Raw genomic sequence first — 22600 nt, 5'->3', positions numbered from 1 at the left:
GGGGTGACCCTTCCTGCTGCTGACTCTTGTCTAAACCGGAGTTAAAGGCCAGCAAATGTACCACTGTTGTTTGTTCATAAATTTAAGAGGAATGTTGTCAACTACATGATTACAGTTTTCCATTTCCCATGTTATCAGTTACAGTAATTTATACACTCCAATAGTTTACTGCTCCATACTTCTATTTATAAACATCAGCCTTCTGAAAAATTATATCCAATCTTTCCATAAGCCTCTCTTTCCCTTGAGTCTCTCACCTCATCCCATGCCTTAAGCTGTCTCTGGAAAGCAGCCCATGAAGAAATGCCAAATTTCAAAAAAGAGTGGAATAACTAAAAATGTTACAGAAGTGACAGGGCTCTATCGCAGCTTTTCAGGTCTAATGTGAAAATGAGTCAGAATGCAATACTGAAAATATTACTTTACTCAAGACTTGACCCATCCCAGCCCTGAGCCTATAGCAATCTCTGCTACCTTTGGCACAGATGGAGGGCTGGTGGGAGTCACATCTGAAAATTCTGTCCTGGACTCAAAACTTTTCTGATGTTGAAATTGCTTTATGCACCTTTGAGGGGAACAAGTAAACACAAAATAAGAAATGCTCTCTTCTTTTGAGGCTTTTAGATTTCCCAACTATACCTCACTGAATGAAAGCAAACTATTGTAAAGTTCTAATCTCCCAACAATTTAGTAAATTCTAAATCCTAACAATTCACTAAATAGCTTAAAGTCAATAAAAACGCGATAGTAGTATTCCTGCAACAACTACATTTATTTGGAAAAAGCAGTCAGTATTCAAACATAAGTAGTGATTAATTGAAGGCACACAAATAAATTTGCAAGTAAAGCTGTTCTACGTGGAAGACAACACATGATGGTATTTTCTCTTCATTCCAGTTCAGACTTAGGATCACTAAACAGTGTAATTCCAAATTTCTTGTATTCAAAACATTGTGACTGCCCACAAGAATTGCAGAATCATATCTGTACACATGGAAGGTCAAATTCAGAAACTGAAGTATTTGGGGTTTGTTGAGGAGTTTTTTTGTGGGGTTTTTTGTTTGTTTTTTCCCCCTTTCAGTTGCTTTTTTGGGGAGAGGAGAAGAGGGAAGCTAGATGGCTTTGTTTTTAAACAAAGCATATCAGATATAATTCAATGATTTTACTCAATAAGACACTGGCTTCAACACCTTTTCTGGTATCAATGTACTAATCCAGCAGCTTACCAACTGCTGGGACATAGGTCACAGTGAAATTCCTAGCAAACAGGGATTTACTGGTATTTGCAACTGGCGTCAGGATTGAACACTATCAACAATCAGAATGAACAGAGATTTTTAAGTCCTTCTGTCTTTGTATGCCTGCATCAGAAACATTAGTGCCTAAGCAGTATCTACAAAAAAATAAGTATTACACTACATGCTGAATGTTAAAATTACATCTATATTAGCAATTAGTGTGGACTAGCTAAAAAACAGACAGAGGAAATGTTGATGCTGAGGACTTGATGTCTGCACAATTCACATTTCACAATTTCTGTTTTCTGGCTGGTTGGCTGGCTGGTTGTTTTAATTTGGAGTACCTCTACAGAGGGTGCATTACCCGCCAAATTATTTCAGATGAAAAAGCTCAGCCTGCTCCAAAGTAGCACTGATCAAGAATTGAGCTGGTGTGCATTACCAATCAATTTCCAGTGGCAGAGAAAAAGGAAGATGTCTTAAGTGCTTCATTTGCCAAGGATCTGTCCTTGTGTCTAGGAAGGAACTGGTGTCCAGGCAGGAGAGCAGTTCAGCAGAAGAGTTATTAAAGCATATTGCTCTAACACTTTAATGTAGTAACATGTTTGACATAACACAGTAAGGTAGGAACACAGATTTCTAAAAAACACTTTGACTCAAAAATAACTGAGGCCAAACAAAACTAGCTATTTTTGCCACTAAAATTACCAGGTCAGTTTTCCCAAGTTTTATAGTTTAGGCTTTAACATCTTGTGGACAGATTTAGCAGCAGGTCAGACAGTAGGACATTTTACCAAAGAGTTAAAGATACAAAAGAAGTATTTCCACTGCATCCATTTTTCTATCAAGCATACCCAGTTTTATTTCCATTCCCCAAAGAATTGAACTTGCCAACACCTCAGGTCCCAATCTTAAACAAACAGTGGCAAACCCGTCTTAAATTTAGATGTCAGCTTTTTAGTTCCCATGCAAGCAGGTTTCAAAATTTGCAGAAACTGAAAAAAATTGTTTAGCATAGCAACATACAACCATTCTAAAAGTATTACAATACCATTTATGTGACATATCCTCATCACTACTCACATTTATTACAAAATAGATTTCCACTACATACCAGTCTCCAAAAAGTTTTTATTTATAATTTCAAAGGAACAGATATTACAAAAATAAACAATTACTTAATATTCAGTTATTTTTATAATTTTCTTTTTTGAAACAGAAAACATATATAGAAAAAAATAATTTTCTATGACTGTCCCACAAAGTACAAAATTCTGCATTTGTTCTACAGCTGCAGTAAAAGTATCTTCAAAATAAGGGAATACAGTCTTGGCAGTCCTGTATACTGCAATGTTCTGTGTGCACATTTATGGAAACTTAGTAAGGCCTGAACTGGGAAGGATGGCTATCTGGAGGAGGGGGAGGCGGCAGCGGAGGAGGAGGTGGTAAAAACGGGTATGACGAGTTGTACATGTTTGGGCCTGTCCAAGTCATATTCATACGGGAAAGCGGAGGGGGAAATTGATGCACGTCACTGACAGAACCAAAGCCCAGAGGAGGATACTGCTGCATCCTTGGATATTCTTTTCTATAAAGTTGTGGAAACACTGGCGATTCCTGGTGCATCCTCCTGTCTGAAGAGTACAGCTGTGGTGGTCTTACTTGTGGTCTCCAAAACCCTCGAGGGCCTGATGGAGGACGAAGTGAATGTCTGGCAAACCCTCTGTCACGATATCCCCTTGAATAACTTGAAGCAGGCTGCTGCATTGACTGGTGAAATCCTTTCTTCTCACCTAAAAAATAAACAAACAAAAAACCCCACAAACACACACAGCTGTAGTATTATTTTGGAAAGATCAATTTAGTCCTCATAAATCTTCCAAGCTGAAGTCAAGGAAATTTGAAAAGTATTCTTATCAACAAAAAATACTTAAAACTAATACATAAACAACAAAATAATACTGGCAAGTCTACTGTTTAGTAACTAATTTTGATTGATTAGACAACACAAAAAGGATGATCCTGAGGGCTGCAAATTCAATCATTAAAAAAGAAATCTCACTTTCTTTCCCTCCAGGCTTTTCATTTGTATAAATGAATCATAGGAACACTCAAATTTTGAGTATTTCGGAAGCTTTCATTTAAACCAAGATTTAAAAGCAACACATTTTAAAGCTAAAGATAACTCAACACTGTATTACCCTGAAGGAGTATATGGCTTTCAGTCCTGAGTTGGTATTACACCACAGGCACAGGACACAAATGGTTTGAAATTATTCAAGCTCAAATTATTAAAATTAACTTACTCTACCAGTGAAAGGGAAACCTGTCCCTTAAGCTAATTAGCTTTCAGTATTCATCTTTTTAAGATTAATTTTTCCCTTTACAGGTCATTGTAAGCATATATTTAAGGTTCATAACAAATGTACTGTTTCTTTATATAAGAAAAACTTTAATGGGAAAAGGGTTATAAAATGAAGAGCACCAAAATATTGCAAATGTTCAAAAAAGAAGGTTTAAAGAGATTCAAGAAGTCGTAGAATTTAAACAGAAACATAAACTCGAAAGTATTTTAGGGCTGGAAGCAACAAGGTATTCAGGGATATACCACCACGTAAAATCACTGAAATTTAAACACCTGTGTGAACATAATCCTTGGCACTAGACTACATAGAAACATTTTCATCTCTGAAAGGCTAAGTCTGGAAAGCTACCTGGATACCAAAATTCCTACTAAGTTCCATGGGGAATTAGGACTTAAAACTCCTTTGGTACAAGGAGACCTTTTGGAAGCACTGAAGTGAAAGTACTTGAATGGGTATTTTTGTTCTTTCTTCTCCTAGCGAACACTATAACAATGAGACAATTTTAATATACTCAGAGTTTTATGAAGACGCAACCAAGTAAATTCCATCTGAGACTGAGTTTTTGTCTCAATTTGTCACATATCCTTGTTATTTAAGTCTATAGCCAAAGCAAACTGCACACAATTTCACTTTATATGCCAACAAATCATAACACATCTCCCTTGACAGAGTGTGTCAGTTCTCCCTGTTGTGTTCTCAGTTACAGAACATAACATAGCTCAGTAACAGCCTCAGCAAGCCCTAGGCAAAGACACGTCTGCAATAAGTTAGAAGAACAAGGATGTGGTATAAAACACGCCATATGCTAGATAAACAGAAAACAGGAGGAAAAAAACACATCAGCAATGAAGAGAAAGTACAGTACAATTCAGATCCTTCTCTTAAGGGAAAACTTCAAAACCATATGGCAAAAGCCAGTCCAAGGAAGATGGCAGCTTTATTTAAATGATACAAGGGAGGGTCGTACTGTACAAAAAGCATTAAAGGATAGTTACTCCTTTCCCAGATCAAGAGAAGAGGATTTGAGTGGGGCACAATGTATATCAGCTTTACAATGGAAGAGCTGCAAACTCACAGGAGTCTGTCCTAGAAAATCAAAGGCAGAAGCGTGGTGCTTTTTTGTAAGTAGGGACGAGAAAGGAAAATTTGGTTATTGCAAAGAGAGCACAGATGCAAGCATACACCTGGACAAGTATGACAACAGCAGGAGAAAGGAAGGTGCAGAAGGTTATTCATATTATGAAAACCTATACACAGGTTTGTTTATCTAATGACTGCAGGAGGTGAACAGAGGGGTTCTCAGTAAGCTACACCAGTTAAGTTTTTTTAGAGGAGTACTTATATGCCATAGGAGGAAGAGCTTCCTTTTCAGACAGAGGAATAAATTCCCCATCTAAGACTTGGGCCTCCTCCCTGACTTCCCAAGAAGTGAGTTTCCAAAATTTGCACATGGCCTTTATCTATCTTGCCCCGCACTCAAAGGCTTTAGGTGAACTTGGGCCCAAACAACCCCTGTAATAAGCAATCTCTAAACTCCAAATGGTACCTGTTCTGTATCCTCACTGTGTGTCTAACACTGTTCTAAGAGCCCTTGACTCTCTTCTGACAACTGTTCTGCTGCTTCCCTTCTACGGGGTTTCCGTTTTAACAGAAAATAACTTTTTTCTTCTAATAAAATACAGAATGTAGCCACAAATTCACAAATATAACTTTGAAAAGCACACAAATACTGATTAACTGTATGAAAAATCAATCATTAAGATAAATGTAGATGGGCATTCCAAACTCAGTTTGGAAAAATGACAAAAAGCATTCTCCCATAGCATTCACTCACTTGGAATTGTTTCTGATTTGAGTTTTTTCCTTCCTTCACTTTCAGGTTTCTTTTTCTTCTGTTTTGCCTCTCTTTCTTTTTCATCATCACTGAAATCCAAGAACTGGTCAAAAAAAAAAAGAGATCAGCTGGCTTCTCAGCACACGAAATTTCTCATAAGACAATTAATACAAGATTCAGTTAATCTGTCTAGTTTTCCTTAAAAGAGCAATATTCAAGTACTGAACAAAAAAATGTTTATTGCCTTGGTGTTAGTTAGAAAGGAATTGGGAAACTCTGAAGGAGCTGGCTAGTTACTGCCAAGAAAAGCTTTTGAAGGGTAAATTGAAGACTGGGGGAATTAAAACATGAATTTTTAAAATAAGTAAAAATTAACTTGACAACCAATACATAACTCAGCATAGCTAAACATCAAAAAAAAGGTCTGGTCTAAAATTGTCACTAAACTGGAATTTTCTGTAGTATATTAAATAACAAAATTCCTGTTAAACTTGCAATAGCAATGTTATTCCAAAGGAATTTTTGGCTTTGAGGAATGTTGCTGTTTACAATAGATTCAATGTCACTGCATTTTCTTCTTGTTATACAAGGTTTTGTTACCTTTTACATTTAGAATGAGGAAGCGTTATCAGTGACAGGGAAGAAATCTGTCAGAATTAATTAGTTTCCCGAAAAACAGCTCACTCATATGGCTTAAAAGGGGTAGGATTGGTTCCCACCCTTCCCAATTCTGAAAGCCGGAGGTTTACTGCTTACAGTATGCACAGAGCATGGGTCTCAAAAACCATGCAGCAGAACACTACTAAAAAAAGCCACATAAAAGTTAATTCTGAATGCAACTATTGCCTCTTCTACATAACTGCATTACGTACTTACTCAAAAAAAGCCACAAGGAATACAGCAAGATGATACGTACCATAACATAAAATCTTTCACTAACTCCTGCTTTTTTTCTAAGGACTTCAATACACCATATTCTCGTAGAGCAGAAATAATAAACAGCAATAGGTACATTTACTGCTACCTACTTTCCATGTAACATTCCATAAAAGCCGTGTCACAGAAAAATTGCAGTTGTCTGCTCCTGCCAGCCTTGCAGCATACAGATCACACTTTGTCATCCTATGACCCCAAAAACAAGGCTGGAAAAGACTGTACTAGCAAGTTCACAGTTAAGTTGGGTTAATTAAGAGCCTGTCAGAAAAGGAAAGCTCACCATATAAAGTAGCAAGTAAAAAAAAGCCTAATATGGGTTAATTTAACATTCATACAAAAATAAAGCCTCACAATATCACAAAAAAAACTGACTCCAGCAACTGCACACAGTTTACCATAGGGGCTAGCCAGAAAAGTTACAAATTCAGATGCAAGCTGAGATGTCTAAAAGAGTCTGACTGTAAGAGACAATTTCAAGCATCACTAGTGTAAAATTTAATCTGCACCCTTGTCAACAGCTATTACCTTCACAGCAAAAGCTACTTTCTATCAACTCATCAGCTGTCACAGTTTAGATAGCCTGGTGTACACTCTGACTGCTAGAACTAACCAAAGATTATTCTAATTGGGGATTACAAGATGTCAGATGTGGATTTTTTCCAAAACAGAGTACACAGACAGATCAGAAAATCAGAACAGCCACAAAAACAAAGATGTCATAAAAAGCAAGCAAGTTTGCCTGCCCATGTTTCACTGATTTTGTTCAAGCCTTCTACCTTCCTATGGTGAAGTACAGCAAACCTGAAGTTTCCCCTGTACCTTCAGATTCTAACCTGAAGGTAAGAGTATTATAAGTAAAACTAAGAAAAATCATTAAAAAAACCAAACCTTGGAAAAAGCAATTAATCTGTACCCGTAGAAAATCTGACTGTTTCACTGTATTTAGTCAAGCTTTAAAGTTTCTTAGGTTCCTACAAACTTAAATTACACATTTACAAGCTATGTCCTGAGCAGTTTTTAAAACATGACTAAGAAACAACAAAAGAGCTCACCATTAGCCAGTAAGCACACTTTGTATCATCACCACTAGAAAATTGCTGAATAAAAGAAAGCTAAGACTAGCCAAAAGTTTCTAAGCACATAGCCTTTCAAAGCTCTACTGATAACATACATACAGTCCAATTCCTAAGCAACACTTCTAATTCTCAAATTATGATTCTCTGTGAGATGATGTCTCACCAAGAAAGGAAGGCAATTTACAGTGAGAACTGACAGACAAGCATTCTTTGAGAGAAAAGTTCATGTTAGAACATCTCTCCTTCAAGCCAGAACACCCAGTCTCAGATAAGGACTGTACTGCCCCTCACAGTATCCTTCTGGGTACGTTGTCCAACTGTGGCATGGGCAGGTTCATGGTGCCCTGGCTGAAAAACCGCCTGAAGGACTAGAGGAAGTGAATAAAAAATATACATTTTTCCCAACTGCAAAAAGCAAGTAAAAAAAGACAGGTAGTACTTTTTACACTTACTATAAGACCTCTCCAAGAAAAGCATGAACTTTTCTTTCAATAAAAAAGGTACATCCAACTCCTATCTGCATAAAAAAAAATAAGCCTGCTAATTAGTTACTCTGCATAGAATTTTGTTTACATATAGCTTGTGTAATCAAAAAACAATAAACAAAAAAAATCCACTACAGTTACCTCAGGTGGTGGTTCTTGGTCATGCTTCCAAGATGCATCCGAACCTTTCTCCCTAAAAAAAACAACAAAAAAAAATAAACAACCCCAAACACAAATCAGACAATCCACATGAAGGAAGAGTAATACTTTCAAGGTATCAGATCTTGTACACCAAGAAGTGCATGTTTCCAGAGAGGCATTTGTTTCTTAGCATTATATCTAAATAAATGAATAGGCGCCGCGCTCAGACAGCGGGTGGGTCACGCCACGCTAAGGAGACATGCTGCTGCTTTTGTTGAGAATGCAGGCAGCATCACTCTTGAGGAGAAAAGACAATGCAGAAAGAATCATGTCTTGCAGACACCATCCAAGGAGTCTTTCTGCTGTGCCTTTTGCAACCGGACTTGTCCATCTCGCATTGGCCTCTTTAGCCACCAGCGTGCTTGTAGTAAATGTGGGTACAGCCCTCCCCAAATCTTCATTCACAAAGCCCAGCCATGATGACCTAAATGAACAGTAATGTATATGTCAACTTACTACTTCACTTGAAAAATCTTCCTGCTTTGAGTGATGACTAAGCATTTCATACAGCCAGTATTAAGTTTTGATCAATATTCTTTTAACACATCCTTTTGAACCTAAATTGTTTGGAATCTGAAATGAGGCAGTTCACTGCAATGACTGACTGCAAAATTTAAACCTTTTAATTTCACACAGCTTATCTCACTCTCCCAAGGCAGTCTTGCCCATTTCAGCAAAACACAAACCACTTTTCATACTACAAAGAACTTAGTAATCTTCTTTAAAGAACAATATAGTATTTCTTTGACTTCCACAGTCAAGATATTTCTGAAGTAAGATCTGTAAGTCTAACAAAAGGTGACTCAGAGGAATCATGAACATAAGCTTATCTATTTTTAGCAACAAATTGTTTTGCATTCAGTAAGTTTTACACTACACTTTACTTTTCTATAAAGTGTAAGGTTTATTCATAGCACTTCAACTTTGCACAATGCAAGCAGATTGCATTTCAGATTTCAGAAAAAGCTTCAAACTTAATGTTTCTTTCAGATCTTTATCTTGATTCCTTTCATTTTCAAAGTACCATCACAGTTTTCAGTAGCAGTTTTAAAACTTTAAGCCTTTAATACTCCACAATCTGGTGTGCATACCGTCAAACTAATAAAAAGTAGAAAATAAAAATTATTGGTCATCAAATTTACAATCTGCTAAGGTCCAAAAGCCTTCTTGTGAAGCCCTGACCAAAGTTCAACTTTTCTACTGTCCATGCCATCTTGGTTCCTTCAGACAGACATTACAGCATAGGTCAGAAATAATCAGAAAATTTGTATCCATTTTTAATGATACCTACTTTGTGAAAAGGTATGTTCAACAAATAGTACCAAATGCCTCATAAGAGCTTAAGAAATTATAGTGACAAAGCCCAGAAATAAAACAGTTTCAGTGAAATGTAACTTTAGTCAAATGATTCAGAAATTATGGGTCATGTCAGACTACACGGGTGTTCACATTGCTCATTTTAATCGAGGCAAGAAGCAATGTCTGATGCACTGCTCAGCTGTGCTAGTAAGCCACAGTCTGAAATATCTTGTCTAGTGTTCAATTTTTGCCACGTATGACAATGAAGTACTACCAAAAGACAAATGGTTCCCAAAACTTTTTCCAAAGCATGCAACAGACTAAAACATGAGTCTCCTATCTCAGATGCTGAGTACAGTACACAGTTATTGATGCAGCAAGCAGATGACTAAAGTCTGTGCAGTTACTGTGCTAAGCAACAAAGTTTAATAGTGCAAATCAAAGACCAGCTGGCATCAAAATGCTGCAGAAAAACAAACAAGCATCAGAGCAAGAAACTGATCTATTTTTGGCCTCACTGAAAGGAAAAAAAATATGCTTGTTGCTCACACAGAAATGAGAAATTAAAAAAAAAAAGAAAAAAAAAGAGTCCTGCAGGTCTGGCCACACATGCTTGACTAAGGAAAAAAATCATTCAGTATGAATATGGGCAGAGTTGTAATGAGTGCAGACAACTAACCAACCCAAGTCAGATGAGAAACTGAGAATCCTGACAAACAGAAACTAAGTCACCTTTATGACAAAGGATTTTAACCTATATATATAAAATTATTCATTAATAATTAGAACATTAATATCTAGCTGTCATTTATTATGCTTTATTTCTTTGTCTGTGTCTTTGAATACATTCTCCTTTAAACGGCATCAAGTCCTATTCATACATGCTGCTTTCCTCAGGCAGGCTGGGATGCACAAACACTACTGAGGAATTTCTGAGCATTATACTACACTGGCACTCAAATCCCTCCTCTTTCACAAATTTACAGTAGGTAATTTTTATCTAGAATTTTTATACTCCAACTTTTTAATAGTTTTATTGATAAACAGATTTCAATTCTGGCCTAGTAACATGAACTAAAAATAGTAAATAACAACAAAGTTGTTCAGAATGCCAACAAATTTATTATCAGTTTTGGAACTAAACAAGAATCCAAAGAACAACATGTGTTCAGCTTGCAAAACTGTTTTATGTATATGTGTGTGAGGGGGCATGGGGGAATTATCAATGAACTTTTTTCTGGTTATGATATTCTATGTAACACAGTAGCATAAAAAAAAGTAAACTGAATATATTAAATTCAACAAGAAGCTGAACTTTAGTAATTATAGCACTTCGAAAGCTTGCAGTTTACAGCTACTCTCTACTGTTCTGAAAGGCAAAACAGTACAATCTTGTAATTACAACACGGTTGAGAATATCTAAAGGAAATAAACAGTTTAGTATCAATCTCACCCAAGACCAAACTTTAATCCAGTATTTTTAGCTAGATTAAAAAACACATGGTAATGAGATTAGAAAAGAAATCAGACTCACTGTTTTAGTTTCTCTGCAAATATATACTGGGTGAAGTCCTCCACTGATGGAGCAAAATACATGCTATCTTTCACATTAATACCTTTTTCTTTGACATGCTCAGAGCTGTTAAATCTTAACACATAAAAAGGATGTACGACAGGACCGAATATTTCAAATATCTGAAAGAAAAAAAATTAAAATGCTTAAATAAATCACCAAAAATAGATAGCTAATTTCATTGTAGAAAATGTGGCATCAAATAAAGTTCCTTTCATGCTTCAGTTTTATTACCAAAAATTTTGTTTGACAGTATACTTCCCCAGCTAATTTCCACATTTGTTATAATGTGGAAAAGTAAGTTCTCACATCCTTAGTAATCCTTCCTTTTGTCAAATCTCTATTCTTCTGTGTCCATTTTGCTTTCAAATCTCTTACACCTGGAATAATCTCCGGATCATTTTTTCTTCAAAGGTCATCTTTTCAAGATGCCTTTACATCAGTTACCACTTGTTCCCCAATTCCAGGGAGAGCAGAGAATTCTGCCATGTTGTACAGAACATCCACAATTCAGGCTGAGTCTGTTTCACTCCCATCTAGCATTCAAGGATATTATAGTAGTAACTATTGTAGATGATGGCTTTCCTTTCACAGAAAATATAGAAAATTCAATGCAACACCCCTCTCAGCAAACATTCTTCACTGGCCTTAAACCAGTACAGCAGAGCACAGAGCTGTAAACATTCCCCATTTTTCATGGCACTTCACTCTAACCTTCGCCTTTATCTGGCAGTAAGAGAGTACAGCCTGTTATTCCAAGACATCATACATCTGAAAGCAACTCCTACCTCTCCACAAGCACCCTCATCAAATACTGGGAATTCACCAGACATTATAATTCTGTAAGGATGCAATGAATTCCAGGTTAGGAATTCTTGAGATTAAAAAAGTAGTTGAATATAGCAAGAGTCAAAAGTATAAAGAAAAACTATATAATTTAATCAATTTCAACTCTACTTTTTGGAGCACTAAAGAATACTTTCAATAACAGGCTTTTCCTTTACACACACCTTTCCTGCTGCTTGCCGATCTTCTTTAAAAATTATGCTGTCCTCATTTACTGGAGGTAGGCCTCTCTGTGATTCAATTACTACTAAAATGGAAAGAAAAAGATCAATTAGAACTTTATGTTTCAATAGCATGTAGTTAATTGTACAAAAAACAAAACACACCACTGAAAATTCTTGCACACGCACGAAACTACTTAAAATCAAAAATCCCTTCTCCAGTGATATATGAATGGCAAAATTTAAAATGTTTACAGAATTACTGTTCTCTGGTGTAAAGAATTAAAAGAGACCAGGTGACAGGTACAAAAGAGAAGTCTCAGATACGTGTGTGCAAGATATCTGTTGCATTTACTCAGGATGTTTCATCATTAAATGCATAGCAGAAATAATCTGGGGGGTTTTTGAGTGCAGATGCAGGTATATCTTACGCCATAGTATTCCAAATCAAATTCTCCTCAGAAAAAAGAATGGAGATTGCTGTTCACTATAGCTTTTGCTAGTTATCCCTAAGAATCAGAACGGGAACACAGAAGTTGTATTGCAGTTCATTCACAGCAGCAACTGATGATGTTGTTTACATATGCACATACACAACCTGAAATACATTTCTGCAATTTAACGTCATGTAAGTCTCATACTACTAACCAATGACTAATGATGGTATGAATAGTCAGAGCAAGTACGTCATTCTAGTAGCTCAAAATATGAAATCTTAACACTTAGTGGATTTAAACACTTATAAATGGACACAGAGGCATGTTCTTTCTTCATTAAATACATGATCTGATATACAGGCTTTTTATAATTTTATATAATTCATATTCTTGACTGAAATCTTTATAGTAGATCACGCTTCTTTGGTAGTAGCCTGCATTTATTGCTTTAGTCTACAGAAATACCAGGTCTTCCTTTACATTCAGGAGGAACTGTGCTTAAAGCTGTCAATGTAAAGGCCTAGCAGCATTACATTCAAAAATTCTGAAACTGAAGGTAAACTTCTCTACCTCTAAAACAATAGAATGCTCACATAAGCCTTCTCAATGCCTCCCAATCAGCAAATAAGGTCACTCAAGCGCTTAGTGCCACTCAGACTCTATCGAAAACTAACAAGATCATCACTGCTAAACTTACACGTCAGGACTTAAAATGTCACCAAGCTAAAAGTCAAGCTTTGCTATAATTGCAATCTGTAAAAACCTTCGAACACACCAAACTAGTATGTGACAATGCTAAGGCTTAGTAGTTCACTGAATTTCAAGAGAATTTGGGCAATCAATTTCTTTTCTGCCTACCTGCAAGATAAAATACACAGCGAAAGAACTCAATGTGTTGTTTAAACTTCATGAGCCAAAACAAAAATCCAAAAAAAAAAAAAACAACCCAAGAAACAAAACACACACACACAAAAAAAACCCTCAAAACAAAACAAAAAAAACCAGATACCAAGAAGTCTTGAGAATGTTCTCACCTTGATTCACCAGACATAGCTTCCAGTCTTCAGAAGGCTACGGAAAATATTCTGAAAATCTAAGTCATGCCAGTCCCATGAAACCTAGGAGAAGCATTATCACCTACAGCCTATCAGACTTACAGTTTCCCCTACCCCAACCCACCCTAAATCCTCAGCTTCTTCTCTTGCAGGGCCCAAAGTGCAGTCGCAGGGCAGGTTTCTCATATACACCAAAGCTGTTTACTTTCTAGGCTATAACTCACACAGCGAATATTTCTCTTCTCTTTAAGTACCTTGAAGCAAAACACAGCAAAAGTTTTGGAAAATTCTGATACACTGAGCAGAAGTTCACAGAAAGTACTGTCATCTTGCTTTTAGCTAGAGCAGAGCAAGCATGAACCTATACTGTTCTAGCCTCAAATTTACCTCACAGTATGAAATACCAAACTTAAAAGTATCACTCACTGCAGACTGATGAACCTGGAAGCTTGCTAAGGAGAACAGCAGAGACTTCTGAGATACATCAAAGGGAATGAAAAAGTTCAGAATACTGATTGTTGTGCCAGAACAGTATTTGTTGTTTCCAAATGAGACCTCAATTTCCCTCACCCTAGATACAATCCTGATATACAGAGGTATCAATCTAGTTTAAAAAATAAAAAAAACTGGTATACAGTTTTTAATCAATCTATCTATCAATCTATTTCAAAAATCAAAAAACAATCCCCAATTAGCTGGCAGAGTCCCTAATATGGCCACAAATCAACTGAAATTGAGGCCACTCAGACACCTGTTTACAGAACTGAAAAGAAGCAAAAATATGTAGACTGAGAAGTCATAAAGCAAGGTAGTAAAAGCAGAAAAATAATCACAGATATCCTGGACGTTTATGGCATTCTTACGGCTTTAATTCATTATGATTATAAGCTTGTATTCTAACTTTCACCAACAAATCTAAATTCAACACTTCATATATTTTCATTACATAAAGTAGGATGTAGACTGAAGAATTCACCTACTAGTAAACTGACAGGATTTTAAAAGATTATACTCACCAATGAGGACTAAAATTAAGGACAGTTTCCAAAACTGAAGTCTTTAAAACAGGTTTGTTTATAACTTCACATATTAGACCAAAAATAAGAATAATAGTAGCTATGATTAAACTTTTTTCTTAAACTTGTTTTCAAAAACTACCATTTTAGCTGAAGACAGCCTTCCTGAAGTCCCCGTTATTATCAATAAGCAAGAAAGGGCAGAGTAGAACAAAAAGCCTGATTACTACCTTCCATACCCTCAAAGCAGCTTCCTGCAAATGAATGAAATTAAATTTAACTTTAAACTAACACCACCAATAAAAATACTGTAAAAGAATTGCCTGTATTACCTGAACTCTTTTACAATAGAAGAAAAATTAATAGCAAAGGTTATTTGCTTTCTTTTGTACTCCATTTAACATAAATATTTTAACTTCAAAATTGAATTTAATTTCTAATTTTCATAAGCAAATTGCTTTGAAAGCAGTTCAAGTGGAACAGAACACCTGAAATAGCTCAAATACAAGAATACTATGGCTGTTTTAATAATATCAGCTTCAGCAAAACTTTGATTTCATATACCAAATACTGATGTTCCATGCAGATCAGAAAAGATCCCTGAATGTCTATTGCCTGCAGTTAAGCTTACATTTATTGTGTATCTCAATCCCTTTAAGCTTACCCTCCAGCACCTATAAATCATGTTAGTCATACTATCCTATGACTGCTAACATGGGCAGCTTTCATTCGGTCAAGGTACCAGAAGTGGGATGAATAAAGATAAAAATAAATAAAAAGAACCTGCATCACTAAAGAAACAAGTCCTTTTCCTGTCCTTGTATATTAACAAGCAAGCACTCGGGACTGCATTGTACTGCATCTGTGCTTTCAGTTACACAACTCCTATATGTTCAGAGACAATTCAAATATAGCCCATACCACTGGAAGATTTTCTTAAAAATACAATAATTGTTACCAGAATCAATATAAAAATCATTAAATACACTGTGGAAAAAAGGCTTTCTAATGAAATAAGTAAATGTGAAAGTCACACAGAAACACAAGCATAGTAGTCCTAGTATCACGTAAGCCAACTAGAAGGTAATTCAACACAAATGTCATTTGCTAGTCTGAGTTCTCATTCAGCAACCCACTAACAGCAGAGATCCAACACTGCAGTACTGACACTATGCAGGAACAGTTAAGTACACAATTAAGGCAGAGCTATACAGAAATTAATTAAAAACAAAGCAAATATATATTTCCTACCTAGCTGCTCAACAATGCTGGACACTGTCCCGAAGAGCTTCAGTTCAACGTTATCCGGCAGAATTATTGATAAGTCTTCAACAGGAGGTAGTTCCTGAAAACATCAAGTCAATGTTCAGAATATAATATCACACCAAGACATTCATCACTTCATCACTGCAGCAATTTGACAATTGTGAAAAATCTCCTAGTGTTCTGAAGATTTTATTTAAAAAAATCTAGTTTGATTTGCCTCTCTCAGAATCATTCCAAATGAACTCCTCTTGGGGGAATGCCACTTTTGAGGACACCTTTCCTACAGAGACACTTCTCTACATATTTCCATCACAACTGAAGTAGAAGCCAATCTTATTTAACCCAAGAAAGCCAACAACTGACAGGCATTTCATTCAATTTTTTGAACTTTCAAGTTAGATAAATTTAGCTCAATGTACAACACAATCAGTAATCAAAAAATAAGACAACTTGAAATTATATTCGATGCATGGTAGAAGAAAAATGTACACAGCAAAAGACAATATAGCATGAAATACAACAAATGTGTATCATCTGATTTGGTAAAACAGTTATCTGTCCATTTATATCATGACTTGGACCATTATAGAAGATGTAAAGATCAAAACAACCTATACAAAGAAAATTAATTTTAGCTAAAAGTTGCATTTGTTACCAGAGGATAATCCGAACACTTTCGGGAAAAAAAAAGAGCCTAACTTCAGATACAAAAATGAGTACTACACAATATTCAAATTAAACTTTTTCCTCAAATGTAAGGATCAAAATCTACTATCAAAGGCTGATTAACACTGAACTCATCATCTAACTCTGACTTACTCATAAACTAAGATGTGTATGTATATACTACACTGCTGTGAATTCAATATGAACTATATAGAATACAAAGCAACTAGAATAAGCATTATTTTCAAATTCAACATCTTGTGAATTCAGAGGTAGAGTCCTAATCTTCGCACTAAACTGCACTTTCGAAGGCCACTACCAGAAACAGAATCCCACTCAAAGAGAAGAATCCTAATCTGTTTTATCAAAACTTCACCTGATAATCTTCACTCTAACAATAGTGCTTGGCAAAGGTATATAGAGCAACTCAAAGATAAATAAGGCCAACATTTTCCCAGATGTTATAGCACATAATTAGGCTCCAGACACGTATTCACCACCCCCATACCAGTGAGTTTTCCAACATTAAATCAATTTCACTGCTAAGACTTAACTGAGTCACTTTTGTGAAAGCAATTCAAAGGCCAAAGACAAGCAGAAAGGAAGTTATAATTTTGATCCTAAATCTCAAAATGGTAAACTGTACCTTCTGCCATACTATATGCGGTATCTGCCAATCCTATACTTCAAAGCAAGAGGTTTCTGAAATAGTTCCTTAATATATGCACACAAAAAATAAGACATTTTAAGTTATTAACTGTAGTGGTTTTGGCTGGGATAAAGTCATTTTTCTTCACAGTAGCTGGTATGGGGCTGTGTTCTGGATTTGTGCTGGACACAGTGCTGATCATACAGAAATGGTATTGCTGAGCAGTGCTCACACAGTATAATGGTCTTTTCTGCTTCTCACACCACCCCATCAGCACGGAGGCTGGGGGTATAAAAGAGATGGGAGGGCACACAGCCAGGACAGCTGACCCGCTGTGACCAAAGGGATATTCCATACCACATGGCATCATGCTCAGCATATAAAGCTGGGGGAAGAAGGAGGAAGAGGAGGACATTTGGAGTGATGGCATTTGTATACCCAAGTAACCGTTGCACGTGACGGAGTCCAGCTTTCCAGGGCATGGCTGAACACCTGCCTGTCCATGGGAAGCGGTGAATTAATTTCTTGTTTTGCTTTGTTTGTGTGTGTGCCTTTTTCTTTACATATTAAACTGTCCTTCTAGCTCAGCCTAAGTTTTCTTTTTTACTCTTTTGATTCTATCCCCCATCTTGACGTAGTAGGAGTGACTGAAAAATAGATACTTTAGGTTGGCTTAGTAGGAGAAGGTTTAAAAGATATCACATTGTACTTACGTCAATAGGTAATTCATCTTTTGTTTTAATATAGTAAGATCTGTTACCCTTCTCATCTGGATGATCGTCTTCATCAGATACTAGTGAAGATATAGAGGAGGATGTAGTTGATGAACTATCTGAATCTGTATCACTGAATAAAACACAGATGGAAGTTAGAATACTGACTTCTCAAAGTCACTGCTCTTGTACAATCCCAATATTAGAATAACGCTAAGTGAAAGGCAAGAAAATACTTATTGTAAGCAATGCATCCTGCAAGATGAAGGGGAAAAAAATTCCAATTTTTGCAAATAAAAGGGATTAGTTTCATAATTCATGGCCTGCCCAAATCCCCTAGTACATATTCACACAGATTAGTAATTCAGTATTTCACACTGATACATGAGTAAGAGATGCTTATTTTCTTAGACTAGTTATATTTCAAGTAAAGAGCTCAGTAAGCAACCAGTACTTATTCATGTCAACATGTTGCTTTTAGCAGAGATAAATAAAAAAAATGCTCCCTTCTACATTCTTGTAATACCACAGTCTCCTTCACAAGTAAATGGAAAGCTTTCAATTATCTGTTGTTGCATTCTTTAGTCCAAAAAATGCTCATAGTAATTACAAAAAAATAAGAGCACCTTCCCAAATAAACCTTTTGAAAAAGCCAAATACGGGCCTCCTGGAACGAAATCTATATAGCAGAAAGAAAAAAAAAAATCATGGGGGGAAAAAAAAAGAATCAGTCAGACTACCAGAGACCAATCAGGGGAAGGAGTTAAAAAAAAAGGCAAACCAAAGGTTAAGATACATTCAGACAGCTAAGTTAAAACTATCAAAATTTTATCTTTAATGTTCATCAGCACAGCAGGTTCTCGAAGTAAAAAACAGTACATATAGGTGAAGCCCCTGGAAGTCAGGAATTTCACTATCACTTCATGATATTCAAGTAAAACTATGAACCAACTAAAGTCAAAGTTTAACCAATTAATTATTAATGAAGTTTTGTATCTTTAAGAGTAGATTTTTAAGAGTTTACTTCAGCTTCCATTAGTTAAAAGGAGCACATACCAATCTTGCTGCACTGGCCCAAGAAGAAAACGCGAAACTCACTGAAACTGTCAAAGTGTGCAGGCTTCTAACACCGCAACAGAGCCCACACCTAACTAAAGTTACCTCTCACACACTGTACTGAACATCGAAGCACTGACAGAAGCAGAAGACGGAATGTTTTATAAAAAAATCATACAGACTGAGAATGAGTTTTTGCAATGAGATGCCAACACTGGAGCACGAGGTCCAGTCGGCAGACTGTTCACCTGAAATCCTACGCTCAGGCTCTTTCAGCAGCAACACCGCAGGTGCTGCCCCCCGTGCCGCAGGAGCGCTCCGTAAGGAGCACGTCCAGCCAGGCACTCGCACGGGCGGCCCAAGGCGCTCCACAGGCCGCCACTTAAACTCACGTTTCCATCAAACCAAACACCCTTACAGGCACTGTTCTGGAGTCCTGATGCATCAGTAGGTCTCCCAGCAAAATATAATAGAAAATGCCGTCTTTAACGGGAAAGGCAGCGCTACAGAGGCTGAAACACGGGGGAGGGGGGAGCGCTCGGACACCGGGCTCTGGAGCGCTCAGACACAGCACCAGCGGTCTGGCCTAAACGAGCGAGGAGTGACTCGCGGGGAGCCCCAGGGCTGAACCCACCTGTCCGAGTCCGAGGAGGACCCAGCGGCAGCGGGCGTGGTGAGCCGAGCGGGCGACGGTGAGCGGGGCGCTCCCGCGGGCGACGGCGAGCGGGGCGCTCCTGTGGCCGGGGGCAGCGGGGTCTGGGCTTCCCCACCGCCCTCCGGAGGGGCCGGTGCGTCCTCCGTGCCCGCCGACCGCTCCCCGCCCGGCGCCGTGCCGGCGGTGCTGGGCTCGAACGCCAGGCTCTCCAGCTTCTCCACGACCTCCAGCTGCGCCTCCATCCCGGAGCCCGCGCCACGCGGACCACGGCCCCGCCCCCGCCGCGCGCCACTTCCGCCCGCCCGCGCGGGCACCCCCCCGGCAGCGCGCGTGCGTGAAGGGCCGAGGGGAGGGGCGGCGAGTGGGGAGTGTGGTCGTTGTTGTTGAAGTCGTGTTTTAGTGGTCGGTGAGCGCTGTGGTTAGTTTAAACTGAACGCCGAAGTTTTGTGGTTATGAGGCTTGCTTGAAAGACAAAGCTAGAGGTCATAGCTGCTCTTTGTTGAGGACCTCCTGGGTTGGATTAGTTTTGGTATTTTATAAGTGTGCTGAAGATGCATGTAATTAAAGCTAAAAGATTAAAAATTAAAAGCTGTATAATATCAAATTACTATAGTAATAGTAATTTGTAGTACCCTGATAGGGATGACATAATACGTGGTGACCCTATAATAATGCCAAGCTCTCCAAAATCTAACCACATCCTTCACCTAGACGTAAATGTCCATTTATGTTCTATGTTCACCATAAATACAGGATCCAGCATACATAGTGTCTTGTCTTGTAGGAGAGAAGGGAGGAATTCCCCCTGTCATTCCCCAACCTCTGCGTGTTGGCAGTCTTAAAGTTCCTCATAAGAGTAATACAGGAGAAAAACCACAATGTCTTCTCTTGAACATGACTTATCCAAATCCCAAAAGATATACAAAAAACAAACAACATTAGGAGGTGACTTTGACGGTGAGCCTACAAACTAGCCTCTTTAACCCAGACTCCAAAGTGCAACCTGACAACTGTGCTCCTGTGCCAACACTGTGTCCCTGACCACCACAGAGCTTCGCCAGACTGTCCTTTAGACAGGCTTCCAAATGAAGAGCTAGGCTGTCTTCAGTACCAGGCAACAACAGTAAGCAGCAGCATGCAGTATAGGCCTGACAAGGAACCCCATAAATAAATACATGAAAAAGTTACATGTGATAATGCTGAAAGTGCCAAAGACAACTGGGACTTGAATATCTGATGAGATCAGAGGAGAGAATGATATGTTTTCCATATAATAAACTTCCCCTTCAGCTCTGAGAGAACCATGTGCCCCACAGCTCAAAGGGCACTCAAAACATTTCATTCTTGTCCAGAATGTCCAGACTATGTTGAACAAACAATCACAAGTGCTTCACTAGTACCTCACGCAGGCTGAAGGGAGCATCTGAAGGCCAAAGGTGTCGTTCTCTGGTTGTTCCATTCTTCATTTCCAACATGACACAGGAGATGCAACCAGCAGAATTTATTTAGTAGGAAAATTATACATATCCAAATATGTATATAATAGAATTCATCACTATGTTTTTACAGTTATCTACAATTATGTATAGGTCAAGTAGAATGGGCATATTATGGGCATTTGGTTGCTTTTGTATTGTCATAAGTGAGGAGCCTGTATAGGCTGTATGTGTAAACAGCAGCAGTAAACACTTACTGCACAGTTACACGGAACACCTTGGTTAGGAATCATCTTCTCTCCAGTGATGGCATTGGGATCATGAAGTGAGGGTACATGAGAAGCGTGGTCTGAATATTACTGCCCTGTACTGCAAGCTCTTTAACAAAAGGGATATTTAGCAATTCATGCAGTTAAGTGTCGACAACAATTAGATGTCAATTGCAAAGAGATTAAAGATTGTGTGATCATAAAAGTGGTTAATATTGAATCTCTTGGCAAATGTATTTTAATCTCTAGTGAAGTGACAGAAATTATAAATATATTCAACTAAAGAATGAGTAGAGGGAGAATCCTGCTAAAACCCAATCCTGCAAAAACAGATTCTGCAAACCCAGGTTTCATTTTAAAACTAAGCAAGGAGAGTTTATTATTAGTAGGTATTTTATTAGGGTTTTATTAGGGGTTTTTTTTGTCAGAATTGGGACTTGAGATGTACCTGAAATGTACCACAATATAAGGTCTGTGAGTTCCTGTGAGAAAGTTGAGCACTGTGATGGGGAGAGAATAATTTCCCCAAAGCAGACAAAGTCCTTATATCTACCAGATCCTTTCCTAACAAATGGTAGAACAATTGATGCCATAACGTAGGATGGATTAGTTGAATGAAAATTAATTCTACTTGCTAAATATAAGTCTCTTATAAATGTAAAAGCATATTCAACTCCCTACCTTGCATTTATGTAAGTAAAATTCTTCAACTGTCTCATGAATCATGTCTTCCATGCTTTTTAAAGGATTTTTGTGTTTTGTAGCTGTACTGTAGCACCTAGATTGTGTTTTGACAGTTTCCTCTGTGTTTGTGCAGAACTGGCAGCATCTTTCAAACAAAAAGATATTTTGTTTCATCTGAATACTGCAGCTTAGCCTCTAACATATAAAATAACATTTCTCTTAGAATGAGGATACTGAAAGGCTTGATGCATGGTAAACGTTGTCATCTATTCAGACAGGTCATTTGTAAGTAATCTGCAACGTAACAACATAGGCACGAAGATGTTCTAGAAAAGGAAAAGAATCATTTCATAGATCAACACTTGAATCACAGTAGTTCCAGTGTGTGTTTTCACGGTCTGAGCTGGTAAGAAATGTCACTGCTGGGACTGGAATCCAGGTCATCTGTCAAGGCTAGGATAAAAGTGATTGTAAGCCTGTTTTCTGCCTCCAATTCTTTGATGAAGCTCTCTGGAGTTGTTATTTTCTACATTTATTTTTTCTATTCCTGCTGCTAAGACAGGTGTGTATAATTGTTCCCATCGTACCTTTAAAGCTGAAATGATAGCACTCAAACTATTATTGCAATGCTCTATTGAACTTCTTTGGATGCAATAAAGGAATCTGTTGAGAAACAGTTTCGT

At 37.6% G+C, this 22600-nt stretch overlaps 1 protein-coding gene across 1 annotated transcript; it reads right to left on the bottom strand.

Moving 5' to 3' along the window:
- Positions 1-2353: 2353 nt before the first annotated feature.
- On the bottom strand, positions 2354-19784 carry NAF1 (nuclear assembly factor 1 ribonucleoprotein). The gene is made up of 8 exons (XM_032686811.1): positions 19508-19784; positions 17818-17950; positions 15775-15868; positions 12019-12101; positions 10970-11130; positions 8077-8128; positions 5439-5541; positions 2354-3031 (listed from the first exon to the last, which is right to left on the bottom strand). The coding sequence occupies exons 1-8, from the start codon at positions 19768-19770 to the stop codon at positions 2616-2618; spliced, it is 1305 nt and encodes a 434-aa protein (XP_032542702.1). The 5' UTR covers positions 19771-19784; the 3' UTR covers positions 2354-2615.
- Positions 19785-22600: the final 2816 nt, after the last annotated feature.

The sequence above is a fragment of the Chiroxiphia lanceolata genome, chromosome 4, assembly GCF_009829145.1.
Source record: "Chiroxiphia lanceolata isolate bChiLan1 chromosome 4, bChiLan1.pri, whole genome shotgun sequence".
NCBI classification, from domain to species: domain Eukaryota; kingdom Metazoa; phylum Chordata; class Aves; order Passeriformes; family Pipridae; genus Chiroxiphia; species Chiroxiphia lanceolata.
The sequence above is the reverse complement of the archived record's forward strand: the minus strand, read 5'-3'. Positions and strand labels throughout refer to the sequence as shown.